Source organism: Nelumbo lutea, chromosome 1 (assembly GCF_056320005.1).
Source record: "Nelumbo lutea isolate HS-2025 chromosome 1, American lotus-T2T, whole genome shotgun sequence".
Lineage (NCBI taxonomy): Eukaryota > Viridiplantae > Streptophyta > Magnoliopsida > Proteales > Nelumbonaceae > Nelumbo > Nelumbo lutea.
The window spans coordinates 183080397-183099870 of record NC_142684.1 but is presented as its reverse complement, the minus strand read 5'-3'; the positions used below and the strand labels follow the sequence as shown (position 1 = coordinate 183099870).

At 40.3% G+C, this 19474-nt stretch overlaps 1 protein-coding gene across 2 annotated transcripts in view; it reads right to left on the bottom strand.

The window, feature by feature from the left end:
* Positions 1–15251, bottom strand: part of LOC148879686 (CMP-sialic acid transporter 1-like) — a 37459-nt gene extending 22208 nt beyond the window's left edge. For both annotated transcript variants that reach the window (XM_088961306.1, XM_088961305.1), the window contains exons 1-6: positions 15130–15251; positions 14022–14105; positions 13581–13795; positions 13335–13413; positions 10948–11117; positions 6133–6319 (exon numbers count right to left, since the gene is read on the bottom strand). In XM_088961306.1, coding sequence (XP_088817432.1) covers positions 6133–6319; positions 10948–11117; positions 13335–13413; positions 13581–13795; positions 14022–14105; positions 15130–15180 — 786 coding nt within the window. In that variant the 5' untranslated portion in view covers positions 15181–15251. The remainder of the gene's footprint in view (positions 1–6132; positions 6320–10947; positions 11118–13334; positions 13414–13580; positions 13796–14021; positions 14106–15129) is intronic.
* Between the last annotated feature and the right edge of the window lie 4223 nt (positions 15252–19474).

The window sequence follows — 19474 nt, the reverse complement described above, 5'->3', positions numbered from 1 at the left end:
ACCTTCAACAAGCATGGCTATGGGCTCATCCTTCTTTATCAGTTCTTCGGCCCTCTGCAAGATATTGCCAAGTTCCTAAAGGCTAACATTTAGCTTGTTCATATTGTAATTCATTATAAACTGATTGAATGAATGAGGCAAAGAGTTCAGGATGGCATCAACTTTGGTGACTATCCCAAATCCAAGAGCCTCAAGTTTATTAATGCATCCCATCATCTTAAGATAATGATCATGAGCTAGCTGGTTTTTGGACATTTGTGCGGTCATAAACTACTTTAGGACCTTCTGACGAGTAGAATCATTCTACTCGTCAGACTCTGTCCTTCAACTATCCAAGATATCCTTGGACACTACGATTTGATAGAACTGTCGTTGTATCTGATTGTCTAAGGAGGCTATGATGTAACACCGGGCAAGAGATTTTTTCTCTTCCCATTCTTGATATTCCCTCTTGCGGGCCTCAGAAGCCCTATCAGCCGAACGATCTGGAGTGGGGTTTTTAGCAACTTTATCCAATTTCTCAGACGTCAAAACCAGGATAAGGTTATGAAACCAATCAGTGTAATTTGGGCTCTCAAGCTTATTATCGTCCAATAGTTTGGCGAATTGTTCGTTTGCCATTTCTGATAAAAGGCAAAGCAAATATTAGTCCACAACCTGATTTGATTCATGTTATCTACATAGATATGGCTTTTAATCTATATTCCATTTCCATTTATTCATCTTTGAGATTTCCCTCCTATCTCAGTGACGGAGACCGCGAACTATGTCTCTAGAAATGTGGGAAACCACATATAGTGCATGGAGCCAACTGTTTCAGCTGCATAACCCCACCACCTTCTGTGAAGAATCACATCCACTCATCTCATGAGCTTTCCCTTTGGCCTCTGTCAGACAAGGTTCATTGACATTTTAGGTTAAACCTATCTGTCTAGTAAGTGCTTACCCATCATGTTCGTGAACGCCAAGGTACCGTGAGAGAGTTCCATTTTAGGATAAGCCCCTCCCACATCGGTCTATGACGCCCCTATCATCTTATGAAACAATTCAACAGATCCAACAGCAAATGGATAGCCCAATTTTATGGTGCATCTCCTCATTACTGAATGACCCATCTTCATGCTAATGATGGAAGGCCTTTAGAGAGTTCATCATATGAATATCCCTATCATATGCACTTATATTTCAATGAAGGGAACGAAATATTATGCCCTAATTTTATTTAGGTCAAACAAAAGTGGCTCCCACTAGCTTTCTCAAAGCTAGATTTAAATGGGCCCTAAACGGTTAGGGTTCCGCAAGGTTCCTCTTGAAGAGGAAGCTGATGTGGGGCCCATCAAACAGGGAGATCATCCAATGATCTTATGGACACCATGGCAATGATGTGCATTCAGCCATAGTGTGCGAAAGAGTCACTATCGAATTAACATGGACCAAGTACTTATGTCCCATGTATGTAGCACATCACATAATGTTATCATATAAAATTATCTAGGTACATGGGCCAAGTACTTATTGATCCAATCAATTAAAATATCTGTAAAACCCTTAATTAATTAGATTAAATCAGTATCATCCCAACAAAGCCCATAATGTTATCATATAACATTATCTAGGTACATGGGTTGTACTGCAAAAAACAGTTCGGCCCATGTAGCTAAATCAGGGCTGATTCAGTTTTATCATATTAAAATTGGGTTTTTACAGAGGTGGGCCGAATTAAAACTTGTAGTGGGCCATCAACCCTCTGGTCTAAATCGAATTTGGGTCAGAAAAACCAACCCCATCGAACCAATAATTCGGTCCAACCAGTTTGGATCAAATCTGGTGTAAATCTTCTCAAATTTTGGTGTCCAATTCAAGATTTAATTCAAGAATAATGATCTGAAAAATAAATTAAATCTAGATGATCAAATTATCAAGAAAACGAAATCAGAGGGCTGCACTATGATTTTCTTGGACATCCTGCAAAGAACAATTAATCGCAGATTGCATAATCGATATCTGCAAAATCGCAGATCGTAGAACTTCTTTCTGCGAAATCTTCTTCTCCTTTGTTGCGCACTCCAGCAATCTCTAGATGGAAATAAAATAGAAAAACCTAATTTTTCTATTATTACATCACATCGAATTCCTATACAATTTGTCTAAAAAATAAAAAATAAAAAAATTATTTACATACCAAATTGAATAAAAAAGAAACAGCAAGGTGTGCCAATCTTGGCACTAGAAAGATTCGATCTCCATCACATGTGCAGCCCAAATATTCAAGAAACATTCACAGAACAATTCTATAAATATAACATAATAATAAAGATTTATTTTCTATATCATCCGCCCATAATCTGGGAACCAATTCCCAGAAAAAACGCTAACTAGCTTTGATACCACTAAAGGGATGGGAGATCCATCATATGGATGGCCGAACCCTACAGGAAGGTTGGGCGAATTTTCAAAAATTTCTTTACCCCCATTCGGGAATCCTATTCCCAATTTAGAAAACTGCATTTTCAAGGTTCGTTCTTGTAACCAAACCGGACCAAATCTAAAACCAAGATTAGGGAGGAATATACCTAATATGGAATCCACGCAAAAAAGCTTCTCCCAATGCTGGTGTTCACGCTCAAAAAGTGTACCAAATCCTCCATCCACTGAAGATGACAGCTTAGAATGAGGCAAGATTAGCAGGTAGTTCTTCACCAAGAACTTGTGATTCTTCAGCAAGAATCGAATGGAGAGTGAGCACAGCTTCAGAATTGTTTCTTCTGGCAAGAAACAATATCAAGATTAAATCTGGATCAGTTCCAAGAATTGGAGATCGAACAGGGTAAGGCGGCAAGAGCAGAGAGAAAAAGAACTGAAGGCAAAAATCAGTCAAACAGAATCGTCTTTTGTAATGTCTATGTGCCTTTTTCATATCCACCCTACTCTCTATTTATAGCCTTAAAGAAACAACCTCCTAATCTAATTAGGAGTCTCTTGATCCAAATCTTTATTTGGATCTGAACTCTTTAAATGATAAGAATAATCCCTTATCTTATCTGCAGTTCAAGATCAACTTATTCGTAATCAAATTAGGAGTTCCCTAATCCAAATCTTTATTTGGATCTGGACTCTTTAAGTGGATAAGAGTTATATCCTCTTATCCTTATCTGCTGATCCAAACCCAGATCCGCCCCTATTTAATTAACCCAGTTCGAAATGAGCTTTAGGCCCATTAAGCTTTTAGGCTCGCTTCCTTTTAATGTTGGCTAGCTTGCCTCTCTTTGTATGGCGTGGGACCCTAACATTGATCTACACATCAGCCACATGGGTTCAGCTTAGCCTCTGTTACAAGGCCTAGCCGAATTCACTACTGAATACAATGAACCCCTGAGTCCATCACTATGGGCTCTTAATGGACCCAACATTTGCACTAAATGGTCCTTGGGTCCATTCATCTTATGAAGGCCTAAGGACTGTGGGCAAATGCAGGATTAGCCCATCAAGTATAACCCTCAATGGTCTTACACTTAACCTCTCAGCCCTTAATGATCAAACATTGCCCGACAAGAGAGGACCTCTCCCTCGGCTGCAAGGTAGAGTGTTGCACTCTCTACACACATGGATCCCAGGAATTAAAATCTTTTGCAAACAATTTGAAACCATAATATATATAAGTATATCTCTATATAAATATATTTTGCAACAAATAAATTTCTAACACATTTAAAATCCACTACCGGCAGTTTAGGTTTCCATCAGAGAGAGTGCATTTCCCCGATCATTCACTTTGTTCGCCAAAGGGACTGATCCTGTCACTATGATCACCCACTCAAGTGAATTCTCAGACTGTTCCAACATACCCAGGTTTTGACCCCCTCTAAGGATCTCACTGATTGGCATATCAAAGACAGCCCAATCCGACACACAGTGCAGTACCATAATCGAGTCTAGGAGTCAGGTGTAACATTCCAGTTTTGCCCATCTGTCTCCAAGGTCCAGGGCAATACTAGAATTTGGTCTGGTTCGGGGTTTCAAGAAAACCCACATTGCATGTACCTCAGGTCTCACCCTGGTACCTGAGACAAGCCACCCCAACCAACTTGGCGGTACATCAGTGTCAACCTTGACAGGATAAATCTCCCCAGATCTATCCAACAACTGTGAAGATTATAAACTAACCCGAGTCTCATATGTGTCTAGTTTAAGGGTATTACATAGAAACATACCATAATAACATGAATCAAATATGTACTTTATTCATTTACAATAAATGTCATAATGTACATCATGCTGATTGGAGCTAAGGGCATACACTGTCTAACAAGTATGGTATTGACTATGAAAAAACCTTTGCTCCTGTTGCAAAGATCACCACAGTCTGTGTTCTTTTAGCAGTGTTTGTTGCTTAGTCTTGGACCATATGCCAACTTAATGTGAAGAATGCCTTTTTTTCATGGTCAGTTGAAGGAGACGGTCTACATGAAGCCTCCTCCTGAATACTACAATGATCCTTCTTTAGTATGTCACCTAAAAAAATCTCTATATAGTCTAAAACAAGCTCCCCGGGTATGGTTTGAATGCTTTCACGATGTTGTAGTTGTTGTTAGATATAGCCAGAGTTCTTATGATCACTCTTTATTTGTTAGGCGACGACCTCAGGGTATTACCATTCTACTATATGTTGATGACATGTTGACTGGAAATGATGTTGAAGGCATTCGTGAATTGAAACTATTACTTCATAATTCTGTTCAGATGAAGGACTTGGGCCCTCTCACATATTTCCTAGGACTGGAAGTACATTGTAGTGATCGAGGGTATTTTGTTTGTCGGCAGAAGTATGTCTCTAACCTTGTTAAACTTGCTAGTCTTAATGATGAAAAGCATGTTGATACACCTATGGAGCTAAATCTTAAGCTATCTAAATCTGAAGGTCCATTACTTTCTGATACTGCCTTATATCGCCAGTTTGTGGGGTCCCTCATTTATCTCACTATGACTTGACCTGATATTTCTCATGCTATCCAAGTTGTTAGTCAATTTGTTTTTGCTCCTCGTTAGCTTCATATGACTGTTGTTTATCGCATTATTCGATATGTTAGAAGCACAACTTCCCAGGGACTGTTCTTTTCCTCCTTTCCTATTCAGTTGAGAGCATATGCTGAGCGGATTGGACTGATTGTCCAGACACTCGTAGGTCCACTTCTGGGTGGTGTGTTTTTATGGATGATTCACTCATCTCTTGGAAGTGTAAGAAACAACAAACAGTCACCAAGTCTTCCACTGAAGTAGAGTATAGGGCCATGTCTTCGGTTTGCAATGAGATTGTTTGGTTACAATCTCTCTTTATGGATCTTGGCATTCAGGTTCCTACTCCTATTCCTCTCTATGCTGACAATACGAGTGCTATCAAGATTGCATCTAACCCTATCTTCCATGAGAGAATCAAGCGCATCGAGGTGGAGTACCACTTTATCCAAGATCTCTTCACTACTGGATCTATATCGCTTCCTCATGTAGCCTCGGACATGCAAATTGCTGATATATTCACCAAAGCTATGACTAGAGTTTGACATCTCTTTCTTATAGACAAATTGATGCTTATGTCGAGGCATCAGTTTGTGGGGGGTGTGGAGACTCTATAACTTGATGTACCTTATTAGTATAGTCCCTGTTGTATATTACTATACATCTCATTCTTCTTTTCTCTTTCAACTCTTTTAATATATAAGAGACTCTTTGAGGTGGGGGTCATTCATTCTTGACACCTCTAAGATTATTCTTGTTCTTTTCTCTATTCGGCCAAGAGTGTTGACAAGTTGTACCAAGATGTTGGTCACCATGTGCACAAAAAGATGTTGATCAATGCTCTAACACTAAGTGGAGAAATCACATTCAAGAAATCAAATAAAAAGTGAGAGAGGAAAAGTGCATATAAACAAAGAATATTAGAAGAAGAAAAATATGTGTGAATGTGAGAGTTGTAACACATTGACCTCTCTAATTTGTATTAATATTAGTAGATAAATAACTTTCCTGTGGAAGTAGATGTTGTAATTATGCTCTTTTCCCTACATGCATAAATACATACACACATTATATATATATATATATATATATATATATATATATAACAAGGAAACTAACCTTGACTATATTGTCTGCATACTTCATTAACCATGATACTAGCAATCCTGATGATCCCAGATTTAATACCACCATCCATGTTGTAACACTGTAACCATCAAACAGACGTTGCCACCATGGTCCCTTCTCAAATCCACCTCTAAAATCATCAAGGAGAAGCCATGCCATGTTGAAGATTGCACCAAAACTGAAAAACAAGCATTCTCTATCAGGGTAGAATCAATATAACCCCCTTGAGAGCTTTTGATAACTGAAAGCATGCTAGTCATACTTTCATATATCTCAAAGAGAGCAAATATTTTATAGATGCCACAGTAAAACTACTAGTTTAGCTTGAGAATCCCCACAACAATGATATTTTATGTTCTCTAAGAAACTTCATGAAAACTGTAAGTTGAAAGATTTTCTATATATTGGATGATGGTGAGGTTTTTAACTAATGCTCCTTATTAAGGGGCAATTTGATAATAACTGAAATTGCTGAACTGAATGACTTATTGCTTTGTCCTTTAGTGGACAAAACAATTAATAAAACATTAAGGGTACAGTACCCTACCCAATTTCAGCTTCAGCCATCTCACAACCTCCTTAAAAGCTTATTCACTAAAAGACAAAGCAATAACCTTTTCAGTTCAGTCATTTCAGCTACTATGAAACAGCTCCTAAGTGATTGATGATATTTTACATTTTCTTTTCTTGATGAGATATTTTTTATTTTTTATTTAACATTGAAATACCAAATATGGCAGGTATTGCAAGAGAGGATAGCCCTGGAGTTGGGAAATATCAAGTTAAATTTTGATGGTTGTCCCTTGGCATTCTTGGGCCTTCATGAGTATGAGCACTTGAGCAGTCTATAGAGACAGATCAGGCAAGTCATGAGTTTATTAGGCCCTATTGGTGAAGTAAATTCCCTAAAAATAGAGTTGCTTCCACTGCTTCAAGGTCTAAAGCTGCCTCTCTGTGGGTTGAAATGATTTCATCATTGAGGTGATTGTCTAGTGGTGATTGATTGACTCTTGGCTGGTTCAGAAAGGCCCTTCATAACTTAGGCACCAGATAACAGTAGCAAAGGCATTAGCCTTGATAAGGAGGTTTTGTATTGGGAGACCCAGGCCTAGGGGTGCATACTAGTGATTCTTATCTTATGTTATGATGCTTGTACTTAGTTTTTACCAACTACGAGCTGTGTATTTCCCCCTAAATTTGAATTTCCTCAAATAAAGAGGCTTACACATTATTAATAAATATTACTTTGATGGTCATGTTATCCCTGAAAAGCAAGTACTATTAGTTCTAAGCCCTAAGAAAGGATACCTACATATGTGTTAGCGTAGGGGTATTTCTGTCTTTATACCTTGATTGATGTTGCTGATCTGTAATGTTGTGCTGAAACATGTGCTCTTAACTTAAGTAAGGGCACATAGGTCTTTTCAGTTATGTTTGAATAATAATATAAATACTTACTGGCCGACTGGGAGAAGTCATGTTGACTCTTTCAGTTCGAACCAAAATTCTCTCCTCTCTTTCTCTCTTTCTCTCTTTCTCTATCACTCTTTCTTCTTCTACATAACTGAACTCAGTCAGGCCGAACTCTAAGGCAGACCTGAATTCTAACATGGTATCAGAGCTAGGTTAAATCTGCCTAGATTTCTACTTGCCTAGGGTTCATTCTCTGGCATCTACACCCAATCCCTGGATCATTGACTCTGGAGCCTCCGATCACATGATTGAAACTCCAGGTGTGTTTTCCTCCTTATCTCATTGCTCAACATCACAATCTGTCACCTTTGCTAATGGTTCCACATCCTCAATGCCACTGGATGACCAAATCAGCTTTCTGTTTTGGATTGTGAGTCGTGTCAGTTTGGGAAACACCATCGTGTTCCCTTTAGTTCTAGGGTTGATAACCGTGTGTCGAGTCCTTTTTCTTTAGTTCATTCAGATGTTTGGGGTCCTTGTAAAGTAATGTCATATAATGGATACAGATATTTTGTCATTTTTGTGGATGATTTTTCAAGGATGACGTGGCTCTATTTAATGAAAGAAATAAGTGAATTGTTTACCATTTTCTAAAAATTTTATGCTGAAATTCGTAACCAATTCGGTACCCACATCAAAGTTTTTCGTTCTGATAATGGCCGCGAATATTTATCCTCATCATTTCAGGAATACTTGGACCAACACGGCATTATACATCAGACCTCGTGTACCTACACCCCACAACAAAACGGGGTGGCTGAGAGAAAGAATTGCCATCTCCTTGAAACAGCAAGATCCCTAATGAATCACATGCATGTTCCCAAACCTTTTTGGAGTGATGCAGTGCTTACCTCTTGTTTTCTGATTAATCGGATGCTCACGTTCATCCTTGATGGTCAGTCTCTGTTTTTCAGGTCTTGTTTCCCTCTTTGTCTTCGTTCCCTCTTACGCCGAGAGTTTTTTGGTGTGTCTGTTTTGTCCATAATCTGGGTCCTGGGAACGACAAGTTTGATGCCCGTTCTCTCAAGTGCATCTTCTTTGGCTATTCTCGGACCCAGAAAGGGTATAGGTTTTACCATTCTGGTTCTCGACGGTCCTTTGTGTGTGCTGATGTCAATTTCTTTGAGTCTACTCCGTTCTTTTTGGGGTCTGGTGATGCTTCTTCTTCCTCATCACCTCCTCCCCTTCCACTTCCCGTTGTCGATCCTCAGTTTGTTCCAGTTGTGACCAAATCCTTGCCTCCGGTGCCACCACCTGTTGAACGCCCACCTATCCGTCATGTGTATACACATCGCCCACGTGCACCAGCTACCACTCCCCCACCTACATCTCCGTCGACGGATCCGGCACCAGAACCCCACTTGGCATCTGAGATTGATCTACCCATTGCTTTGGGAAAAGGTAAACGTACTTGCACCCTTCATCCCATTTCTAATTATGTATCTCTTACTCACCTTTCTACTTCCCATCGCTAGTTTGTTACCTTGTTATCATCAGTTATTGTTCCTAAAGATGTCCAGGAAGCCCTTGCCTCTCCAGGGTGGTGCCGTGCCATGGAAGAAGAACTCTCAGCCCTTCATCATAATCATACTTGGGACCTCGCTGCTCTTCCTCCTGGGAAGCAAACTGTTGGTTGTAAGTGGGTTTATACGATTAAGTATCTGCCTGATGGTGGTGTTGAACGCCTGAAAGCGCGATTAGTTGCAAAAGGGTACTCCCAAACCTATGGCATTGACTACACAGAGACCTTCTCACCGGTTGCTAAGATAGGGTCAATTCGTGTTGTGATCTCTCTTGCAGCCATGTATGAGTGGTCACTATATCAACTTGATATCAAGAATGCCTTTTTGCATGGTGACTTACTCGAGGAGGTCTACATGGAGCAACCTCCAGGGTTTGTTGCTCAGGGGGAGGATGATAAGGTGTGCAGACTAAGGAAGGCTATATATGGGCTTAAATAGTCTCCTCGAGCATGGTTTGGTAGGTTCAGTGATGTGGTAAAGAAGTTTAGCATGAAACAGTGCAAGGTTGACCATTCTGTATTTAGTCATGACTCTCCGAAAGGAAAAATACTGTTGGTGGTGTATGTAGATAATATTGTTATTACTGTGAATGATAACATTGGTATTGATAGGCTGAAGACTTATCTGCAGGATCACTTTCAGACAAAGGATCTGGGTAAACTGAAATACTTCTTGGGGATAGAGGTAGCGAGATCCAAGTATGGGATTAATCTGTGCCAGAGGAAGTATGTGCTTGATTTGCTGGAAGAAACAGGGTAGTTGAGTGCCAAACCAGCTGAAACACCCATGGACACAAATACCAAGCTAAGCAGTGATATGGGTGAAGTTTTGAAGACCCTAGCAGATACTGACGACTTGTGGGCAAACTGAACTACCTAACCATTACCAGACCAGACATCTCATTTGCAGTTAGTGTGGTAAGCCAGTTCATGCAAAAACCTCTGACTCCTCATTGGAATGCGGTTCTGAGAATTGTGAAGTATCTAAAAGGGGCCCCGGGCCGCGGTCTGATATACAAGAGTGGGGGAAAACTTGAAATAGAAGAGTATTCTGATGCTGATTGGGCCGGTTCTATGTCTGATGAGCGATCTACTACAGGCTATTGCACGTTTCTGGGAGGTAACCTGGTGACATGGAAAAGTAAGATGCAGACAGTTGTGGTAAGAAGCAGTGCAGAGGCAGAATATAGGGCTATGGCGCATACCGCTTGTGAATTAGTGTGGCTAAGGAACCTTCTACAGGAAATAGGGTACAACATTAACACTCCAATGAAGCTCTATTGTGATAATCAGGCTACAGTTCATATCTCCTCTAATCCAGTGTTTCATGAAAGAACCAAGCACATTGAGGTTGACTGTCACTTTGTGAGGAAGAAGGTGCTGAATGGAGAGCTAGACACTACACATGTTAATACAGGAAATCAATGGGCTGACTTATTTACAAAATGCTTGAGTCGGGGAAGAATGGACTACATATGTAACAAGCTGGGAGTATATGATATATACTCACTAGCTTTAGGGGGAGTGTTAGCTTAGGGGTATTTCTGTCTTAATACCTTGATTGATGTTGCTGATCTGTAATGTTGTGTTGAAACATGTGCTCTTAACTTAAGTAAGGGCACATAGGTCTTTTCAGTCATGTCGACTCTTTCAGTTCGAACCAGAATTCTCTCTTCTCTCTTTCTCTCTTCTCTCTTTCTCTCTTTCTCTATCACTCTTTCTTCTTCTACATAACTGAACTCAGTCAGGCCGAACTCTAAGGCAGACCTGAATTCTAACAATATGCAATGTGTGCAGAGAAGAATACATACGTATACAATTGTATGTTCTGCCAGTACAGGCTATCATTGTTCTTCTTCATCAGAAATTCTGTATAAACACCGGCTAATGCTGAAAGACAAGCGGAGAGGATTCCCAACATGTATCCTTGGACTGGTGCTGAGAAAAGTGAGTCACATGAAATCTCTCCACAACCTTTAATCTGCATAAATGAAACAGAGAAGCATTCCAACTATGATGATAATGGCTATATAGATGGTGGATATATTCAAGAATCAATTTATGACTACAAACATGCCTAAAGAATTTGCAAGAATTTTTCCGATGAAAGGTGATATATTCTTTTTTGTTCTCTTTGAATCAGGTTAGGCTCATCCATACAATTAAAGAAATTTCAGGAGCGAAGTTGATTTTTGGAGTGAAGAGAAAAAGAGAGTGGAGAGGGTACTAGTTTGCAGGCAGTGATCTTTCCTTTTCTAAGGAAAATTTGCAGATGGGTTGGAGCTGACCAGTCAATCGAACATGCTTTGAATTAATCAAATTTCTTAGTCAAAGATTTCATTAAATGCATTAAAGGAGTTAAATAGAAACACCATGACACCAGATACAAAGATGTGTTATGAGCTAATTTATATTTGCCCTAATTTAAGGAAAAAGAATATTGAAGCACAACAAAATCTGCAAACTGTCAATTTTAAAGCCCAGACTACCAATTTCAAAGCACAGGTTTAAGAAGTTTTAAAGCCAGATTGTGGCTTTGTGCTTTGGTTGTAGGCACACCATCCCATTATGGATTAGCATACTAAGCTCTAATGTCAAGGATCTAGCTTCTCTATGAGACTGTAAGTTCAAATGTCATATAAATAATTCTAATTTGATTTTATTTATGTTTTTGGTAATGTAGTCTTTACTTAAATCGAGAATAACCAAGGGAAAAAACCCTCAAAATGGGTAAAGAGGCTCATAAGAGAAATCAAAGAAGGGCCTGATCCAAGGATGGTCTGGCCTGGTACAAACAGTCATTCGAACAGTAGTGCATACAAGATGCAATAGTGGACCATGACATTGCACTCGTGACAGACATGAAAAAATCTCAGATACTGGAGAGCAGAAGAGACTAGAGAGGTCTTGAATATCAGATATGATGTTAAGCAGAGGGTGTTACGGGAAGATCTGGAGTCATTTAGATGATGCTAAGTTGCCATTTTTTTGATAAATACTAAGTTGACTTTATTAATGACTTACAAGTTACAATATCCATATATTAACCAAGTCTAATCAGAATCCAGTTAATTGAATGCAATACCTAATTATATAATTGCAAGACTTTAGAACCAGATAGATTGCATCCAACTCTAGCCCATTCACAGGAATCACAGCCCTATTCTCTGGGGAAGAAACCCTAGCTTGCAAGCCAAACCAGCTTTAAGAAGAGATTATTAAACAAAAGAAAGCATTGAGAAATGGGCTTTTGTAGGACCCACAGAAGGTAGCTGGGCAGTTGAGATACATGTTAAAAAAAGGCTTAGATGAGATGAGGAAGATGAGATGGATCAATGAAAAGGCTACAAGATAGGGAGGAAAGAACAAGAAGTGAGTCCATTAGAGGAGCATCACCAATTAGTGACAAAGATGAATGAAAATTGATTGAGATCGTATGGACATGTGCACAGACATTCAGTGGCTGCACTGGTGACTGGTGAAGAATGACTCAGTACAAGTAGAAGGATCTAAAAGAGCAAGGAAAGACCAAAGAAAATGTAGATTGAAGTGGTAAGGATGATCGAGGGACTTAAAAATTGACAGGAAACATGGCCTTAGACTGAACACAGTGGTAGGACAGGATTCATGTAACCAACCCCAAATAGTTGAGATTAAGGCTGAGGCACCAAGCTGACTTAAGTATGTGTCTCTGTCTGGGCTTTCTACGTAGGAATTATACACCTTTATACTTGGTCCTGGGACAGTGGGGGACAGAAATCATGTAGCCAACCCCAAATAGTTGAAATTAAAGCTGAGACACTGAGCTGACCTAAGTATATGTCTCTGTCTGTGTATGTAAATTGGCCATGCTGGAAGTGGGCCTTCTATGTAAGCATCGAAAAGCCTTTTACACTTGAGCCTGAGATTAAGTCCTTTGTGCTTTGGTTCGGCAGCAACAAGAGAAGGACCAATTCTGCGGCATGTATATGGTTTGATATCATTGGGTTGATTTATGGCTAAGATTTCTCCTTGGAAGGCTACCAAATGATGAATCTCAATTTCACACCCCTTGAATAAGTGCAACATTTGGACATGAGAGGTTGCTTTTCCCCATCCCCTCATCCAACTAGAATGTTCCTCAATAAATTAGCAGGCAAATAATGATAGTATAATGCAAGTCAAGTTCCATAATGTAGAGAAAGATTCCCATTATTACCTGGCTTGTAGTTGTACCAACAGCTAATAGAACAATTGCCATCCACTGTAGAGTATATAGTTTCCTCTTCAGAAACAGCCTGGAAAGTTAAATAAATAAATATATCTGCTGATTAGGTAATACCATAATGTCAATGAGAAAGTTAGAAATGGAGAAATACTTGGATTGATCAATGTTGAAGAATCAAAAGGCATAAGACCAATCAAATAAAATTCTAAAGACAGCTGTGTGAGAAACAAGCAGCACCTGAATAAAATCCCAGTTGTGACAATCTTCAGATTACCCATTATCTGATATGTAGACGTATCCATGTAAGTTAGAGTAGCAAATTGAACATTGTTGTGGATTAGGTATATAATAGATGGAATGGGGAACAGCCGCACACTTTTCCATTCTGTAGTCATCCTTGGAAGAGGTGATGATTGGCACTCTCTCCAAAGGAGAAAACTAGATACCAGAAGCTGCAGTTTAACAATTAGTAGTAGATATCAGATGAACAACAAAAAGCTGGAATTCATCTAAGAACTAAAGTGATTTATATCAGAAAATTTACTTCCTAAATTTTTACTTGATGCACAAATCTTTTCCTTGTCAAGATTACTGTGGATTCCCATTAATCTCAGGAAACATGGCACATACAAGAGTCTGCTTTACCATAATCATAAAGAATCATAAAATTAGAAATACCTTAAAAACTTCAGCGAGAAAAGGAACTGTAGCATAATCATATTTGTATCCTCCATTACTTTGTGATAGTGTTGTCAAAATTCCCTGCCACATAAACAAATGGTATGCACCAAAAGTTGGCATTTCATTGTAAGAACACAAACTCAGCACCTGATCATTTCCAACTATTAACACCAACAGCATTTGATAAATTACAAGGAAAAACAATCCCTAATGTCCTAGTCAAAGACCCCTCACGGCCAATGATGGACAATTACTTTCTGGCCATCCAACTCACTTCCAAGTTAATGGTAGACAAGGAGCCAGTAGATGCCCACCTACTTAACCCAAGATTTTTACAAGCGCATGCCCACGCTCAAATACCTCAGATTTTCCTTGCTAAATGTGAAGCCTACTACACAGTTACGCACCAATTAATGAAGTGACTAATAATCCATTGAGTATTATCAATATCCAGCTGATAAAAGAATTATGCAGTGAATAAACATCCCATACTAATGCTGACAGAAAAATGATCATTCTACAATAATATCATTCATTTTTATCTGATAACTCTTTTTTGAGGAATTACTTTTGTAAATTGTCATTCACATTTGTGCTTCTTACTATAACCACAAAGTTAACTGCAATTGGATGGTTTTTACTGTCATTTTTTGCTGTCTAACATAATATACAATTAATGGTGTTGCAATTGACCTAACTAAAAACTAATAGAAAAGCAAAAACTCCTAAAACTATTGTTACAGAAGAACTTGATGCACGCCAATTTTACTCACAGAATTACAATCATTCGTGTTTATTGTAACCAAAATCCCACAGATAAGACTTATTCAATCTAGTCCCAATACTACATTCATTAATTCAGTTAGCATCAAATCAAGCAAACACACAATTCCCTGCGGATTCTGAAAATATTAACTGAAATGCTGAATCTAAATAAAGTTTCAGAACATCTCCTTTGAAAAAAAAAAAAAATCTTTCACAGGATTCTTGAGCGACCCACAAATTTCAAACGCATGAAATAAGTTCTTGAGGATATGCGAACGCAGATCTGGGGAAATATTTCTACTTCTATGAAGTGCTATAGAACAAAATTATGGTTTCTAACCTGAGAACTAGTAAGAATGGTAAGAAGAGCAGCTGCGAAGTACCACTGCATCCTTCCTCACATGCACGGTGAGATGCAAAATTGAACCTTCGTTTTTAGCTTTATTTATTTATTTATTATTTGTTTCGTGTGGGTACACAACAGTGAACAGCGTGTAGCCACTAGCCCGTCTCCCAAACCCACGGGCCATAAGGCCCATAACGAGTTCGGCTTCAGTCCAGGCTGAGTTTATGCGCGCATCGTTCGTGCAACATGAATACGCGCCACGCGTCCTTAAAACGTGTGCGTCTTAAAACGTGCGAGGTGCTTCCCTCTCGCCCATACCGAACTCGCATACATGGACCGGGCCACCACGTCTCTCTCTCCTCTGCGGTCCCCATCCTCCCTCTCCCTCTCACTCTCGTCCATGGTCAAGGTTCTACCTTTCAACCGGCGACCGGCGGCAACCTTCGTCCGGATACTGGCCATGGTTCTTCTTCTTCTTCTTCTTCTTCTTCTTAATCCTTGGTTTGGCCGTTACATCCCCTGAAAACTAATGTATTCTTTTTTTATTTTTTAATTGTTCCAGAACCGGTGGAACGGACAAGGTATCAACCATTATGGGCGGTGATCGCATTCTTAACCATTACCGGTGACGAAGAACAGCAGGTAAGTCTGGTAATTCCCTTCTCTCTTCTTGTTGTCTTCAGCCTCACCAATGACTTGGTCTTGTTTTTCCATGTTTGGTGGAGGTGGGTCTTCATGGGTCACTGGGAAGTCAAGAGAATGGGAAAGAAACTCTGGAGGAGGTTCGCTGTCATGGAGGGCTGAGATGCTGCTGCTGTTGGGTTGTTGGTCGTAGTTGAGGTAAATAAGGAGAGCTAAGAGGGTCAGTTGAATAGCAACTTGTTCCTATTCTAGTTTATGAAGAACAGTGTCTATGAACCTGTGATGAAGCTGGTATGGAGTGAAGGTGGTCGCATCTTTCTTCTCCATTTACCGTTCTTCTGTTTCGTGTCTGCAAATATAATCTTCCTCACAGGAAAAGGGGAAACCAATTTCAATTTTTAATAAGAGAGTTTCTTTTCAGTTTTCACACTAACAAAGGTAACTTGCATCCTTTCAATAGCCCCTAATACAACAACCCTGATTTAATTGAATCTAAGATTCTTCTCATCAACATTGCCAGAAAGGCATCTTCTGTCTTTCAACTTTTGAACTATACTTTTTTTATATAATTTTTAGCAAGTTATTCGTTCAAAACCAAAACTTCAAAAGAAAAAAGTGTTGTGAAAGTTGATATTCATGGCTATTTTCTAGCTTTCTAGGTACAGAAACCGAAAAAAAAAAAGTGACTGAGTAATGAGAGTCCTAGTCTTAAGCCACAATTGCAGATAAAAATGGCTTTATGCATGGCTATTTTCCGCCGGTCGTCGGTTGCTTTGGTCACTAGCCGGTTGAAAGGTAGAACCTTGACCCTGGACGGGAGTGAGAGGGAGAGGGAGGATGGGGACTGCGGAGGAGAGAGAGACGTGGCGGCCCGGTCCATGTATTCAAATTCGAGAACCAGCGTGCCGCGTGGGTTCGATTCGGTATGAGCGAGAGGGTGGTGAGAGGGAAACACCTGGCACGTTTTTATGGCGCACACATTTTAAGGACGCGTGGCGCGTATTCATGCTGCGCGAACGATGCATGCATCAACTCTACCTGGACTGAAGCCGAACTCCTCCGGTCCTCCCCAACTTCCCCCAGGACTCCGGGAGACGGGAGTCCCCGCTAGCCGCTCTAACCGAGTACAATTTAAATTGAGACACCATGATTAGTGCCTAGTGGTGCAGCTTGGGCGGGCCTGACCCAAGCTCGGACATGCCCACAGGCGCTCCATATGCACATCTCAGCGATTTTAGGATATGCTTCACACTGCACCTCACACAGGCCTCACAGTTATATCCAGATGTATTGGGAACATCTCCTACAAGAGATGTTTCATACATGTGGGATGTGCCTATGAGGTTGGTGTGAGGTGTGATTTGTAAAAAGCAGATCTGTTCTCATCTCAGTGTGCAATAGGAACACTTCCTATACTTGTTAATCAGAGATATTCTCAATACTCGGTTGGGATGTGCTATGAGGCACAACGGGGTGCATTCTGTGGGGCACCGATGTGAACTCTTAGGTAGTCAATCCCCACCTAACTATAAATTACATGCATTACATGCATACATAAACATATGAGTTCAGGTTCGGTCCAGGCTTGGGTCCTATGCCCAATTTGCAAGGTTGGGTCTAGGTTGAGCTTCATCTGATTTGCATCCTAACCATAGTAGGCATTTGTAGCTTTTAATTAAAGGTTTGACTATGATAATGGAAACACATGATATTCAAAAATTTGTGACCAATCAAGGGTTGTTTGATACAATATGAATATATCATGGATGGGACCGTTTTGGTCCTATCCACGATAGAATGGGATATTAAGTTTCATGTGGATCACCCCCCATTCAATTTATCAACAACACTATTTTATTGTAGATGGGCCACACATGGTGTGAATAGTTTGCGGGAAGGATTTAGTGTGATGCACTTGTGTTACATCGGCCCAATCACCATCATTTTTGTTAATTTTGTATCATATTTTTATAATAAAATTCATTTTTAAATTGTTTATTGTTCAAGATAATATTATAATGATTTTTCTAAACATTTTATCATTTTTAATTATTTTTATCACCATACACACACTTATTGATGTAATTGTTTCTGGTCATGTACCATTTTTTGTGATGTAGATTTTTTTTTGGCTAAGTACCTCGTTATTTGACCCTGTGGTGACGTGCCTTGGTGATGAGCTACTTGGTGGCGAACTCCCTGGTGGAGAATTGCTTGGTGGCGAGCTCCCTGGTGGAGAACTGCCTGGTGGCGAACTGCATGGTGCAGCACAACTTGACTATCCTCTGCATGAGGTAATTTCCTCTCCTTTGTAGGCGGCGGGAGCTGAGGGACCTGCGAGAATTGAATCAAAGGACCCGGGGGTATTTTCCTGGCGGGGACTCTTCGATGCCTAAGTTAGCATTCTGATTACAAAGAGCTTGGAAAGAAATGAGAGAGCTAGAGAGCAGGGGTTACCATCCTTTTTTTCCTTTTTTTGGCTTTGGGGGTCGGGGTCCTTCTATAGTGGTGTCCTCGCGGGTTGGGTGGGTGAAAACCCTTCAAACGGTAAGACTCGTCATATCCCGTCAGAATTAGGGTACGGTGGTAAATTCCTCGAGGTTGTCAGGCTGGCACTTGTGTCAGGCGGCCAGGTCGGCACCTGTGTCAGTCGGCAGGTTGGTGTCTGGGCCAAGTTGTCAAGTCGGTGCCTGTGTCAGTTGGCGGGTCGATGTCTGGGCCAGGTTGTCAGGTCAGCACCTGTGTCAGTCGGCGGGTCGGTGTCTGCACCAGGTTGTCAGGTCGACGCCTATGTCAGTCGGCGGGTCAATGTATAGGCCAAACTGTCAAGCAAGAGATCTTCTTGTGATACGCCAAACTACTCTTTTGTACTGAGCTACCCTACAAGTGCTGAGTTGCCCAGGGGAGCAATGTCGCGCTCCATGGCTTTGCCGAGCTGCTTGTGGCGAGCTTTGCCGAGCTGCTTGGCTCCTTGGTGGCAAGCTGCCTAGCTCCTTGGCGAGCTCTTTGGTGAGCTACCGAGCTCGTGGGGTATGTCGTTATGGTTCATCGGTGGGCGTCTTATGGGTTGCCAGGTCGGCCAGGTCGGATCATGTGCCGGGCTGATCCAGGTCGGCCAGGTCGCGCAGGCTGCGCGCCAGGCCACACCAGACTGGCCAGGTTGTCTTACACTACTATTCCTAAGCTGGTAAAAAACAACGGTTGTGTCAAATGAATAATGACAACTGACCTTGAAATTTTTGCTTAATGGATTGTCTTTTTTGTGCATAAGTTAACACTGCTGTGTTATAATTTAACAATGGATATATGATATTGAATAAGGGGATGTTTGGTACAGAGGATTGTGTTTCCAGCATTTTGGGTTCATCGACACAATTTATACAAAATATGTGTTACCACATTATATACAAATATTGTTTCAATTAGAAAAATGCATATGTAAGAAACACCAAATTTGATTGTTTAGGTAAAAAGAACAATTTATATTTGTATTGATCAACTTAAAATGCTTTCAAAATATTGCAAATAAAAAGATCTCTCAAATACAAATTTATATGGATCAACCCAAAATGCAACCACAAGAGAACATCACTGTATATCAAGCACTCCCTAAAAATAAAATGACTACACACGATTCATGTAGCTAAGCCCATGTGGTTGGGAGTTGGGATAAGGTACTTAACTAGAAAAGAAAAGA